General features: G+C 46.5%; 2 protein-coding genes across 4 annotated transcripts in view; one reads left to right on the top strand and one right to left on the bottom strand.

Annotated features, from left to right (window-relative positions):
• The window catches only part of PLA2G7 (phospholipase A2 group VII), a 17,141-nt gene extending 4,538 nt beyond the window's left edge, over positions 1–12,603 (top strand). Inside the window, exons 1-11 of one of the 3 annotated variants that reach the window (XM_052809334.1) lie at positions 1,558–1,578; positions 2,507–2,631; positions 4,901–5,051; positions 5,689–5,782; positions 6,323–6,391; positions 6,863–7,010; positions 8,467–8,580; positions 9,467–9,558; positions 10,004–10,177; positions 10,767–10,915; positions 11,297–12,603. In XM_052809334.1, the coding sequence (XP_052665294.1) occupies positions 2,527–2,631; positions 4,901–5,051; positions 5,689–5,782; positions 6,323–6,391; positions 6,863–7,010; positions 8,467–8,580; positions 9,467–9,558; positions 10,004–10,177; positions 10,767–10,915; positions 11,297–11,400 (1,200 nt within the window). In that variant the 5' untranslated portion in view covers positions 1,558–1,578; positions 2,507–2,526 and the 3' untranslated portion in view covers positions 11,401–12,603. Of the gene's footprint in view, positions 1–1,557; positions 1,579–1,764; positions 1,947–2,506; positions 2,632–4,900; positions 5,052–5,688; positions 5,783–6,322; positions 6,392–6,862; positions 7,011–8,466; positions 8,581–9,466; positions 9,559–10,003; positions 10,178–10,766; positions 10,916–11,296 lie in introns of those variants that run through there. The other 2 variants (XM_052809333.1, XM_052809332.1) reach the window with 2 other exon arrangements.
• On the bottom strand, positions 992–1,629 carry IMP3 (IMP U3 small nucleolar ribonucleoprotein 3). The gene has a single exon (XM_052809339.1). It carries the CDS (start codon positions 1,597–1,599, stop codon positions 1,042–1,044), a length of 558 nt encoding a protein of 185 aa, XP_052665299.1. The 5' UTR covers positions 1,600–1,629; the 3' UTR covers positions 992–1,041.

The raw sequence follows: 12,603 nt of genomic DNA, 5'->3' as shown, positions 1-12,603 counted from the left end.
AGGGTCTGCAAGATGGCTTACTGGAATATTTGAAAATGAGAAGAAATCCTCACAGAAACTACATCATAAAAGAGCACACACGTTTCTTCAGCAATTTAAAACAACTGTTTTATTTTTGCTCTTCTGCTCTTTGTATCAAAGGGGAATAAAGTTCCCAAGAGTCCCAGAAGGCCTGAGGCTCCCCTCAGGTACTGATTTTTGTTTGGCTTATATGCAAAAGTTCCCCCCAGATCTGCAGTTACGGTTAGGACAGCTTTTGCTCCAACGCCTCCCCGGTTACATCCTGCTCCGTAAACGATGCCCGGTTGTCAGCTGGAACCCCACACAGCACAGATGCCGAACTCAGAGTATCAGACTTCCCTTTACGACCTCACATGAAAATAATGTTGGCTTTTTTTTGGTTCGGTTTGTTGTTTTTTTTTTTTAAATTCTGGTTTGGGCTAAAACTTTTCCAGTTCCAGAACTGCAGCGCGTGGCCTCCTCGTTTACCACTGACCCCAACCAACCACCCTATTTCCCCCGTACACGCGTTCCTCGGTATCACGAGGAAACCCTTCCAGAAGCAGCTCCTCCGGATACCGCGCGCCCGTCAGCTGAAGGAGGAGCCGGCTGTTTCGGGACAACCTCTTCGACACGCGGCCGCGAAGCTGCCCAACTCGGTCCTAAAAGAGCCGCTCGGCCAGGCGTAAAACCCCTTCCAGCAGCTATCGTCAGCAGCCGAGCGCTTAAACCCGATCGCGTCCTCTCCTGCCGGCGGGCAGAGACCCTTCGGAGCGCTTTCGCTTTGCGGGACGTACGCGTCGACGGCGGTGGGCTACCGGAGAGGCCTTCTCGGGGCGACGGCTGCGGAAGGGACGTTTCCCCGCGGGGACGAACGGAGCCGCGAGCTGCCAAAGGGGAGCGCGGAGCGGGACGTCGCCGGGAGCGGGTCCGTCTCCTCCTCGCTCCCGCTTCGGGCGCCCCGGGGAGGGTTTAAGCGCCCGAGGGCGCTCCCACGCGTGTCCCGAGGGGCCGAGCAGAAGAGCGAGGCCGGGCAGGGGCCTAGGCGGCCAGGTCGAAGTCGTCGCGCTCCTGGTTGTAGTCGAGCACCTTCCGCCGGAGGCGGGAGGCGTCCACCCAGGTGACGAAGTCCTCCACGGCGCGGGGGACGAGGAGCGCGGGGTCGGTGACCACCTCGGGCCCCACGCGGACGTGGCCCTGCTCCACGAAGGTGACGGCGTGCCGCAGGTTCTGCGCCATCCGCAGCTTCACCAGCAGGCAGGGCAGGCGCCGGCGGCAGAAGGCGGCGGCCGAGAGGTTCTCGCAGACGGCCAGCGACCGCCGGCAGCTCACCAGCCCCAGGCCGTAGAGCTTCTCCAGCAGCGCGGCGGCGCAGCGGGCGCGGAAGGCGGCGCTGGCCGGCCCCAGGTCGCGGAGCCGGCGGGCCAAGGCGCGGACGGTGCGGGCCAGCGCTTTGTACTGCACGTAGTCCTCCCGCCGACCCAGCCGGTAACGCCGCAGCGCCTTCACCTCGGCCAGGCTCCCCCCCGCCGCCTCCCAGCTCACCAGCTCCAGCCGCCGCAGCAGCTTCTGCTCGTGGTACTTCAGCTTCCGCACCATCTTGGGGACGCGGGCGGCTCCGCGCCGCCGGCCTACCCTCCGCCCTTTCCGGGGAGGAGCGGCCGCGCTCCGCCCTGCCGCCGCCGCCGGCGCTTTCCCCGCCGGCCCGGCCCGGCCCCTCCCTCCCCTCCCGTCCCGCCGCCGCCGCGGAGGCTCCCGGGCCTGGCGGTGTGTACGGGATGGCCCCCGGCTCTCCTCCAGGCCGCGCCGGCGGAGGAGGCCGCGGCCGGTGACGCCCGCCGGGGCTTGAGGAGCGGGGGATGCCGCCGGCTGCCTCGTCCGGGATGCGGCGGGTTCCCCCTCCTGCGCTCCGCTGGAGCGAGCCTGGCTCGGAGGTGTCAGCCCAGGTAGGGGCCGGGGACCCTCAGGCCTTCCCAGCGACCCCTCCTGCACCGGCAGCCCGCCCGTTTCTCCCCGGGGATGGCGTCCAGGCCTCGGCGGGCCTCTCGGAAAAACTTCCCTCTCTGCCGCCCCTGCGAGGAGGAGCAGGCCCTCGGCCGTAGCCCGGCAGGGAGGGAACCGCCTTCGGCTGCGAAAGAAACTCGGCCGCTCTTGGGCTCACGCTTCCCTCTTGGCGCCCAAGGAGCCGGACTGCTGCCGCCCTGCTCCGCAGCACCTCGGCCTGCCCGAGTGCCACCGCCGCGTCCCCAGCCAAACGTCCCCTCCCCGGCTTTCTGGTCAGCGCACGGTGTCAGCGGCCCGACCCTGGGCATTCTGGACGCTCTGCTCCGAGGAAATTCCCCGGTAGAGCAGGCCAGGTTGGCGGCTCGGGATTTCCGATTCTTGTACGGGCTCAACCTTGAATTTCCTGCTCCTGGATCTTTAACGCACTGCGTGTTTTTCGGGGTAGGTGATCTGGTCACGCAGGCCGTGGCGGCCTCCTGATTTGCTCTGTGTTTTTCCCCAGGTGTGTCGGTGAAGGCACCAATGGACATGGGGAGCAGCAGCACTGAGAAGTTTTATAGGATCCCCGAAGGAAAGGGACCGCACCCGGTTGGATGTACAGACCTGATGACAGAGAATGCAGTTGAGGTAAGTCTGTCGGTCCTTCCTCCTTTGGATTTGAGCCACAATGTTAGTGAAACAACTTGCTGTAGTTTTACAGAGGAATCAAACAGAAGGTCTGGTCTGTGTGCAGGGATGCTCCGCGGCTGACACTCACAGCTGAGTTTTCTGTCCTCTCCGTCCCAGTGTAGGATGTGTACTGGGCATTTACCAGACGGATGTAACCTGTAAGCCTTCCCCGTGGCTGCTTCCTCCCTCCTCCTAATATCCTTGCCTTCCTGACTCCCCTACGCAAGATACTGCAGAGAAACTGTGTCCTCCTGGGACGCGCGGGGTTCTTCCCACCCACCCCACCGCGCTCGTCTGCCCTGGGCTCCTGGGGAGACTCCACACGCAGTCTCCGTGACTGTAGCTGTTCTCACCGCAAAGATCCCAACGGGATTTGGCAGGGGTGGGTGATGAGGGTATGTAGTGTTTCAGCTGCAGGGTAAAGCATGAGATGTGTTCTCAAAGTTTTATCTATCTGAAAAAGAACAGGATGCCAATTCTGCAAGTGGTTAGTACAGAGAGAAGCCACGAAAAGAAGATGGGGCCAGTAAACAGCCAGCTAACTTCTGGGTTTCCATTTCAAATCCTCTTGCTTTTTGATTTTCCTATGAGAATACACCTACATTTACACTGTGGTTTTACTCCTCAGACTAGCCAGGTGTGGTGGAACTTGTGATCAGTTTGTAGTGGTTATTCATATGTTTTCCTTTACTGAGTTTACTCTGTATTAGCAAAAAGAAGCAATTAGTTTCTGTTTGCAGTCAGCCCATGTGTTTTCCTTAGATAAGCAATCTGTATACTTACAGTTCTCTCAGGCATAGAGAATGAACATCTTTCGCTTTCTGGGTAAGCAGTTAGTCACCTGAGGAGGTTCACTGGGTTTATTCTGGGATCAAATTAGTATCGTTACCAGTATGGATGAAGGTTTGATGGTTTCTTCCTTTGTGTCAAAGGTTGATTTAAGTTTGATAAGTAAATAGAAACAAGCTTCATTAAACAAGCTTTTGGTACACGTTGTGTATGAAACTGATAAATTAGTGTTCAAGAAACCAGACTTTATTCCAAAACTCACGTTCTTTTTGGCCCTAGACTTAACGTGTTAAAACAAAAGTACAGTTGGAGCAAGACAGTGAATTTGAATAGTGTGTTGCAAATTCCCTTGCAAACGGGGAAGTAAGAATGCTAATTACACACGGTTCATCTGCCAGGAGGTCTGCTTTAAGGTGTGCCGTTGGTACGTTGCTGCTGTCTGCGTAGGAAAAATACTGGCAAGGTGGTATGGAGGGTCCACGTGAATGTGGGAAGCTTGGGTGGTTTCCTGGAAGACCTGGAGTGCAGACAGTAAAAGAAGATTCATATCAGTGGTAAGAAACAGAGGCAGATAAAACAAAAATTAACGAAGTGAACAAAAATTGTTAAAAAAAGTTAGCAAAACTGTGTTGAGAAAGATGGACCACTACAGACTTGTAAACATCTTGATGAGGAGGAAGAACAATATATTGCACTCCTTTGCTGTGCAGCTGCCCAAGAGCTTTACTGACAGCCTCTTGCTCACTTTAGCCAGGAACACTATAGCCATGTTGAGACCATGCCCCTGACTCTACCCGCATCTTCTCTGCTGGACCGCACTTCTAGAAATTAGTCTCAGGGTAAAATTTGTCTTGTTAACCTAGTGGAAAAATATACTTCTAGGAGGGTCCGTTTTTCCCCCCAGTCTAGCAAGCTGAATTGGGTCAGTAACAGCTCCATGAGACTTACTGGTGCAAGGAAAGCAATGACAGCTCCCAGCTGGAAGTGTGAAGGGGACACAGTCACCCCTCTTACACTGATCAAACTGCATCATCATATCGTTCCCCGAAGGGAGGCATAGTGAGGAAGACAGAAGAAAAGGTCCAGCGAGATGTAGAAATGGAGCAAATAGGTAGTGAGTGTTTGTAATGATTAACTTTATTAAATGGACCATTTTGAATTAGCCATAGGCTAACCTGGAGAAGGTGACGTGTGACTCTGCCTGGATGCCAACAGTCATGCTACTTTAAATTCACTGCCGGGACAAAAAGATAGTGACATAGGATTGGCATCAAAGCCTGTCTAGGGTAATAATTTTCTCAGGAGAGTCTCTTAATTCTCTCGAGCTGTCATTCTTGCATCTGAAGCCCTTGACAGAAATGTTTTTTTCTTCCTTTTTCTCTGCCATATATATATAAATATCAATCTTCCTTTTTTTTTTCTTCCCTCCTAATCCCAGGGAAGCTTCTTGCGGCTATATTATCCATCATGCGATGCCACAGATAATGAAGAGGCACCATGGATTCCAGATAAAGAGTACTATCAGGGACTCTCTGACTTCCTTAATATGTACCGAGTTGTAGGAGAAAGGCTTTTCCAGTACTATGTTGGTAAGACTGGTTTTGGTTTTATTCCTTGACTAATGCAAGGGCATGAGCTCTGTATGCAGGTCATTGCCTCACTGCTCCGTGAGTAGTGTGTTATTGCTGCAGGACAAAAAAAAATAGTTTTTCCCAAAGAAGTATGTTTGTTTGAGATGGGTTTGTGTAGTGAGGCTCAATGATGAATGTGACCCAGTTCTCAGGCAGACCCACAGTCCCAGACTGCTATGAATAGGAGTGTCTGGGCAATTTGCTCTAGGAAGAGCTCGGGCGAGCTGTGCCTATGTGTTGGGCTTTAAATCCCACAGGGAGATGTGCAAATACACAAAGATCAGATAGATACTAAGGTCTGAATACCAACCTGACTATTCTTGAAAATCTGTTCTTGTAGGGTTTAAGAGATATGTAGGCCTTGTGCTAGGCTGTGGATGTGAGGAGGAGAAGGAAAGTATCTTCTGCCAAGTAGAAAGTCTTTTCAGAAACAGCTCTGTATTTCTCTTCTGTATTTTAAGGATGAGATTTGGTACTTTACGTTCATATGACCGCTCTGAAATCAGCGGTCACCAGATTCTCGGGATCTTTCCCACAGGAACAAATGCTTTCTCTCATTTCAGTAATAATGACATACACTTCAATTTTTATCTAGGTTCAGTGACCTGTCCTGCAAAGTCAAATGCTGCTTTTAAGCCAGGAGAAAAATACCCACTCCTCGTTTTTTCCCATGGACTTGGAGCTTTTCGGTAATTGTGCAGTTTGCTGACAAACTAGTTTTGTTGCCTATGGAGAGAGCAGTCTCCAAGGATGGTTCTGAACAGATTTTTCAGTAGGGGAGTGAGATCCCCATGGAGGTGAAACAGGTGTGAAGAACAGGCTGCTGTGTATCAGTATGCCTCCACTGAAATCAACAGCAGTAAATAAAAGCAGGCTTGATGTATTTATTTGTGTTTTCCCTTTGTGTTTTAGGGGTGAAGGTATTTACCGATCCGCAAGCATGTTGTAAAGATTAGCTAGTTGATTTTTGGACAGCTCTTTGAAGATGCAAAGTGTCATATGTGCTACTTTTAAAAATCATTAGCATTTTTCTTTCTGAATAGATAGTAAAACAGTAACGAGATTGTGTGAACAGCCTTTGGTGACTGGCATACAAAAACCTGCTCTACTGGCTAGCAAATTCAAACAGAAGAAATAGCACATACGTAGTGTGGTCAACATTGAAAGAGTAGTGTAACTGAAATAATTATGTATGCACGTGTATCGCTAGATTGTGGTTTTAATTGCAGGACGATCTATTCTGCTATTTGCATAGAGATGGCTTCCCAGGGCTTTATAGTGGCTGCTGTGGAGCACAGGTGCGTATACTGCACGTTTTTGAGTTCTGATGGAAAGAAACTTTCTGACATTGAAAAGAATGTTATTTATTCTAAAGAAGAACTTATGATTTTTTTAAAAAGAAAAAACAGTATATCTTCTTTAGCCCTGGCCACACCTCCCATTTCTCTAGCTCAGCTCTTATCTAAGCAAAGGGAACTTGCTTAAATAAGCCCTTGAATGAACAGTCCCGTGGTAGATATTGTTCGTCATTCTTCAGGCATGCTGTTTTTCTCTCTCTTATTGTTAGAACCTGGAGAATATAAAGGAGGTGGGAGTTTTGGTGGGGTTATTGCATTATTTAGAAAGTCTGTCTATGCTCAGTTGTGACTGCAGCAGCACTGGTTGGTAGCTTGGATCTCTTGAGATAAGTGAAATCTAAAACTTCGGCTGACTTCATCCCAAACCAAATGGAAAACATCCCCAGAACTAACCTTTTGTTGATATTACAGAGATGAATCTGCTTCAGCAACATATTACTGTAAAAAAAAGTCCGTTTCTGAACCACAGGAAGAGTCTACATCAAACACAGAGAAGGAGTGGATCTACTACAGGAAACTAAAAGCTGGAGAGGAAGAGCGTTGTTTGCGCCATAAGCAGGTACTCATCCTAGGTCTGTGCTCTGGGAAGTGAGGCAGGAGTGGTGTGTTTAGGACTAATTAGCAGACTCTTTCTCTTTGGCCATGTCTGCAGTCTTCTGCCATGACTCAGGGGATATATAAAAATACATCAAGTCCTATGTTCCTGAAGACGGGAAAGCCAACAACGGCTTTCTTCAGAGCATAAACTACTTCCTCAGCAAAGCTTTCTCATGAGGTTGCACTGTGGAGCTTAGTCAGCTGTTTCTCCTCTGGCTCCACTCAACTTTCTGTTTCTTCCCTGTGTCTTCACGCTTTTGCTGCCCAGCCCAGTCTTTAAGTGACACAGAGTTGAATTCAGATGTTTGTGTGGTCTTAGGCTTGCTTCAGCTTTTGTTTACTGTTGGATAGCAGGATGAATCATGGCTGTTCTAAGAGGGATGTTTGCTTCGTCATCTCCAACACACTTGAATGTGGTTTATAGCAACGTAAACAATGCAAACTTCCTGGTTATAAGCAGTATCCATGCTAGATGTGATACGGCCGTACTGACGAGCTCCTCCAAGCATAGACTTGACCTTTAAAATATGGGAGTGTTTTCTTCCAGCTAATGCAAACTCAGCCAGGGAGGTGTTTCTCCTTATCTCCCTGGGCCATACAGACAGCAGTACCATTGTCATTTCCTGTGTGCATACAACATCCTACTTATGAGTATAAATATGTAATGTCTGAGCTTGCAAATAACCTCCAGAAGCTGTTGACTGCAAATTTTACTAGTAGAGAAGTCAGGAGATTGAGATTTATTTGAAATTCAGTGATGCACAGGCATCTTGCTGGCTGCCTACACGCTGCGGGTCCCAAGGACGCTACTGGTTTTTGGTTCTTTTTGAACCTTTTCTTTCACTGACACATCAAAGTCAAAAACACTTCTTACACTGAACAATGAAAATGTTTATTTGCTACAGTTTTTCAAGAATATGTATGTATATAAAACAGGAAGGGCTTCTTGGCTCTTTCTTATTTTGGGTTTGTCCAGTGTAAAGACCATTTCAAAGCTATTGTGCAGATGGGGCAAGTGATGTAATGACATTTGCTCATCAGAGTGAACATGAGGAGGAGCAGCAAGTCAGCCTTCCTTGTAGTTGTGTAACTTAAGCCTTTGCACATCCCAACAACCCCTTCTCAGAGCAGTGACAGGACGAAGGAGTTGAAGGTCTTTGGCACATGTTATAGGGATAAATTCTTCCACGTGCAGAGGATCTACGCAAGAGCTTAAACTCTTTGGACCTCCAAAAGTTAGTTTTGTTGTTGGTCAGACCTTGTCTAAGTTCTGTTTTACAGCTCCATTCTGCAGTTCAGAATAGTCTTTACCGTATCAGACACTTGTAGGGGAAAAAAAAATATCAGACTAAGTCTTGTGTCCAAAGGGCCAGCAAGCCTAGCAGTTGTCTGATAATTCCTTTCACTGCTCTCCCCAGGTGCAGCAAAGAGCACAGGAGTGTATCAAAGCTCTCGATCTCATTCTTAAAATCAATTCAGGAGAGAAAGTAATGAATGTACTAAATTCAAACTTTGACTGGAATAGCCTAAAGGTGAGTTAAAGGTGGTAACTGCATTTTGTTAAATGCCTAATAATGCTTCTGGTTTCCCTCTTCCATTTCTAAACTGGTTCTTGTAAACTGTTGTCGTGGTTTAACCCCAGGCGGCAACTAAGCACCAGGCAGCTGCTCGCTCACTCCCCACCCACCCAGTGGGACGGGGAAGAGAATCAGGGAAAAAAAAGCAAAAGTAAAACTCATGGGTTGAGATAAGGACGGTTGCAATAGAACAGAAAGGAAGAAACTAATAATTATAATAATAACAATAATAAAATGACAATAATAATACTAAAAGAATTGGAACATACAAAACAAGTGATGCACAATGCAATAGCTCACCACCCGCTGATTGACGTCTAGTTAGTTCCCGAGCGGTGATCCCCCCACCGCAAATCCCTGCAATTTTTATACTAGATGTGATGTAACATGGTATGGAATACCCCTTTGGCCAGTTTGGGTCAGGTGCCCTGGCTATGTCCCCTCCCAACTTCTTGTGCCCCTCCAGCTTTCTCGCTGGCTGGGCATGAGAAGCTGAAAAATCCTTGACTTGGTATAAACACTACTGAGCAACAACTGAAAACATCAGTGTGTTATCAACATTCTTCTTGTACTAAATCCAAACCATAACACTATGCCAGCTACTAGGAAGAAAATTAACTCTATCCCAGCCAAAACCAGGACAACTGTTCTGAAGATCACACTGTAGATCTAGATATGTAGAACATATTCTCAGGCCATCCCAAGCTGGATAGATAGTAATGGAGCTGAAAGGATGCTCTTCCTACTTCAGTAGGATCTACTGCCTAAAAATTTATTCCCTTTTAAAAAAAAAAAAGTTTGGGAAAGAAAGTCTCTTACAGCACCTGAATTTTTTTGACAGGATTCTGTTGATACTAGCAAAATAGCTGTGATGGGACACTCTTTTGGTGGTGCTACAGTTATTGAAAGTCTAAGCAAAGAAATAAGATTCAGGTAAGTATGCAAAACAAGGCGAGAGACATTTGGCACTTGAGAGGTCTGGAGCAGGGGACCTCACCTGAGATTCCCCACCTACTAATTAGCTCTTGAAGAAAAGTTTTGTTTGGCATGTCTTGTTTTCTCAAGTCATGCTTCTTTGAACTGTGGGGATGTGGTAGAACATGATATCTGTATCATATTGTATCATGATACTGTGGGACCCTGCAGAAGCTCCTGTGCCCAGCTGCACCTGGCAATGGAGACCAACAAATGCAATAATGGATTAATTCTCTTCCCCCAGAGTAGAAATAATCTTGAAACAAAATGATTCATTAACCTGTTTACCTGTTCGGTGTCACAGAGAGTTTCGCTTTCCCATGTCTCCTGCAAATCAAAGCATGCTGAGAATTTCCATACAAAGCTTTCTGCTTCTGTGACAATATCCAGTTGTTTTTGACAGGTGTGGCATTGCCCTCGATGCATGGATGCTTCCAGTAGGTGATGACATTTACCAAAACAGTGTCCAGCAACCGCTGCTTTTTATCAACTCCGAAAAATTCCAGTGGGCTGAAAATATCTTAAAGATGAAGAAGCTCGGCTCCAATGACACAAACAAGAAAATGATCACTATCAAGTAAGAGTCCAAGATCCATCACTTCTGTGGTTGAAGATGAATCTTTACTCTTGTTGGAGCTGTTCAGTTACACATAACTGCAGAAAGACAGACAGTCCCTACTTCCTTATGGCCCAGGTTTTCACTGCATGTTTAAATTAGACGGCAGTACGTCCCCCACAGTGGAGACGGAGACTTCTCTCAAAGCAGCCAGCAACCCTAAGTTTAAGATGCTCCAAGGTGTGCATTCCGGCCCAGGGGCACAAGTTTTGCTCTGGGCCTCATGCATCATCTGCGTTTGAACACTTCAAACAGCCTTCTGGGTGCAGTTATGCACTCACCTAGTGAAAGCACTGCGTAGCAGGGAGTGGGTGGCTCTGTAATCCACCTCAGAGCAGAGACAACTTGAAGTTCTGCCAAGCCTACTCTTTATTGCTGTTGCAATTGTAGTTACTTACAGTAAGCATGTACAAAACTTCCTCCCTTCTGTGGTTAGGACAGAATCTACTGCTGTGCACGACTGTCTTTGAAGAAGTCTGTGCAACCCATGGCATCTTTTAATCAGATGACTGCATTCTGATGAGCCTGTTGATCATTGTTCTGTTTGCAGGGGGTCAGTACATCAGAGCTTTCCTGACTTTACCTTTGTGAGCGGAGAAATCATTGGAAGATTTTTCAAATTAAAAGGAGAAATAGATCCCAATGAAGCTATTGATATAAGCAATCATGCTTCATTAGCCTTCCTGCAGAAACATTTGAGTAAGTATCTGTTTACATCAAAGTATGAAGTTAAATTAACACTTAATTCCTATGCAGCTTTTTATATAACTGTTCTGTTTAGAACAAGATCAAAAGTAAGTGCGTCAGAAAAGTTTAAGTAGAAGAAACAACAGTCAGACTCTTTTTCTAGAGGTTTGTTAGTTACTTTTGTAATCTAAGCAATTCAGAGGAAGAACATTGCAGTTTCGTTCTAAAACATAAAAACCTGGACTGTCATTTTTCCCTTCTTAAAATATCATGCTTCCCCTACTTTGCCAGGTTGCTTCATCTGTCCAATAGTTTAATTTTTCAGTGTAGCTTTACAAAAAGCTGACTACTTTATTCATTACCACTTGGGGTTTTTTTCCTCCCATTTCATAGGTCTTAAGAATGATTTCGACAAGTGGGATTCTCTTGTGGATGGCATAGGACCCAATGTTATTCCTGGTACCAATATTGACTTATCTCCAGCTGAACCTGAATAAGGAATACAAAGAAGTACTGAAAATGCCACAGACATCAGGACACTAACATTGGCCACATACACAGCTTTTGGGATGTGGAACAACGACAACAAAAAAATAAATAAGGCATTAGGTTACATTATCATGTAGAGAGATTTTAGTTCAAATGAGTTAGTGGGATTCTCTCAAATACTGCAACAGGGTAACTTCTGCTTTATAGACAGCCAATTAATGGCAATTTAAATGCTTTCTGGTTTTGACTTAGAATCAAGTCTGCAGAGAGAGAGATTAAGCTCCAAGGAATTCAACTAGAGTTCTGCTTACTAAGTTTTTAAGTCAGTTTGCATCCAGCAAGCCTTTGTTGCAATATAAAAAAAACCCCAACTTTGTTATTTAATTACTTAATATTTCAGCTGTGTTCTGACAACAGTTGCAAGTTGGAGCAGGTTTTTCCTCCTTCTAGTCAGTGAGGTACAAGTGGAAGGTGGTCTTTAAAACTGTCTTATTTTAATAAGAGTCACAGTAAAAGGTACAGGAAGTAGTTTAAGATAATAGCAGAGAAAGGTGTTTGTTCAGACACAGGACTTCTCATATGACCTTAATCCACTTACATTTAAGATGTGTTTACTGCCATACTTGGAGGAGGTTTCCATTCCAAAAGCTGCTGAAATGGTCACTCTTGTTGTAGCAACTGTGATTTCTCTTAGGCAAAGCTCCCAGCAGTGCCTATCCTGTTAATCTCTGTATTACCACTATCTATCAGTCATACTGTTGTAGGTGAAATTACAGAAGAGATGTGTCACTTCTACCACTCCCTTTAAAAAGGGGTATGTAAGCATTGCTTGATCATCTTGATGTCTCTTATGGTTATAATACTCTCTAGACACTCATCTTTTTCCAGGTACTAGCATTGCTGTCTGTATCTGTCAGTAGAAACAGTTGACTATGTGGTGGGCTAAAGAAGCCTCTGATTTTTAGAGCAGAACTCTTTGAAGCTGCCACATGGAAGGGTGACTTCTAAATGAATAAGCCTTGCAAAAGGGGGACTACTTCTTACTGTAGCTTATTTGTTTCAAAATCAGGTTACAAAAAAAAAAAACTGAAGTGGAACAAGGAAAGCAGTTAACAGTGTAATAAATATTTATATAATCTGTGATCTTAACATGAGATTGCAACAACATCTAAGACCTGTTTTCAGAATTTAATTAAATTCTCTCCAGCCTA

The sequence above is a fragment of the Harpia harpyja genome, chromosome 15, assembly GCF_026419915.1.
Source record: "Harpia harpyja isolate bHarHar1 chromosome 15, bHarHar1 primary haplotype, whole genome shotgun sequence".
NCBI lineage: Eukaryota > Metazoa > Chordata > Aves > Accipitriformes > Accipitridae > Harpia > Harpia harpyja.
Note: the sequence above shows the minus strand (reverse complement) of the source record. Positions and strands in the feature narration are given on the sequence as shown.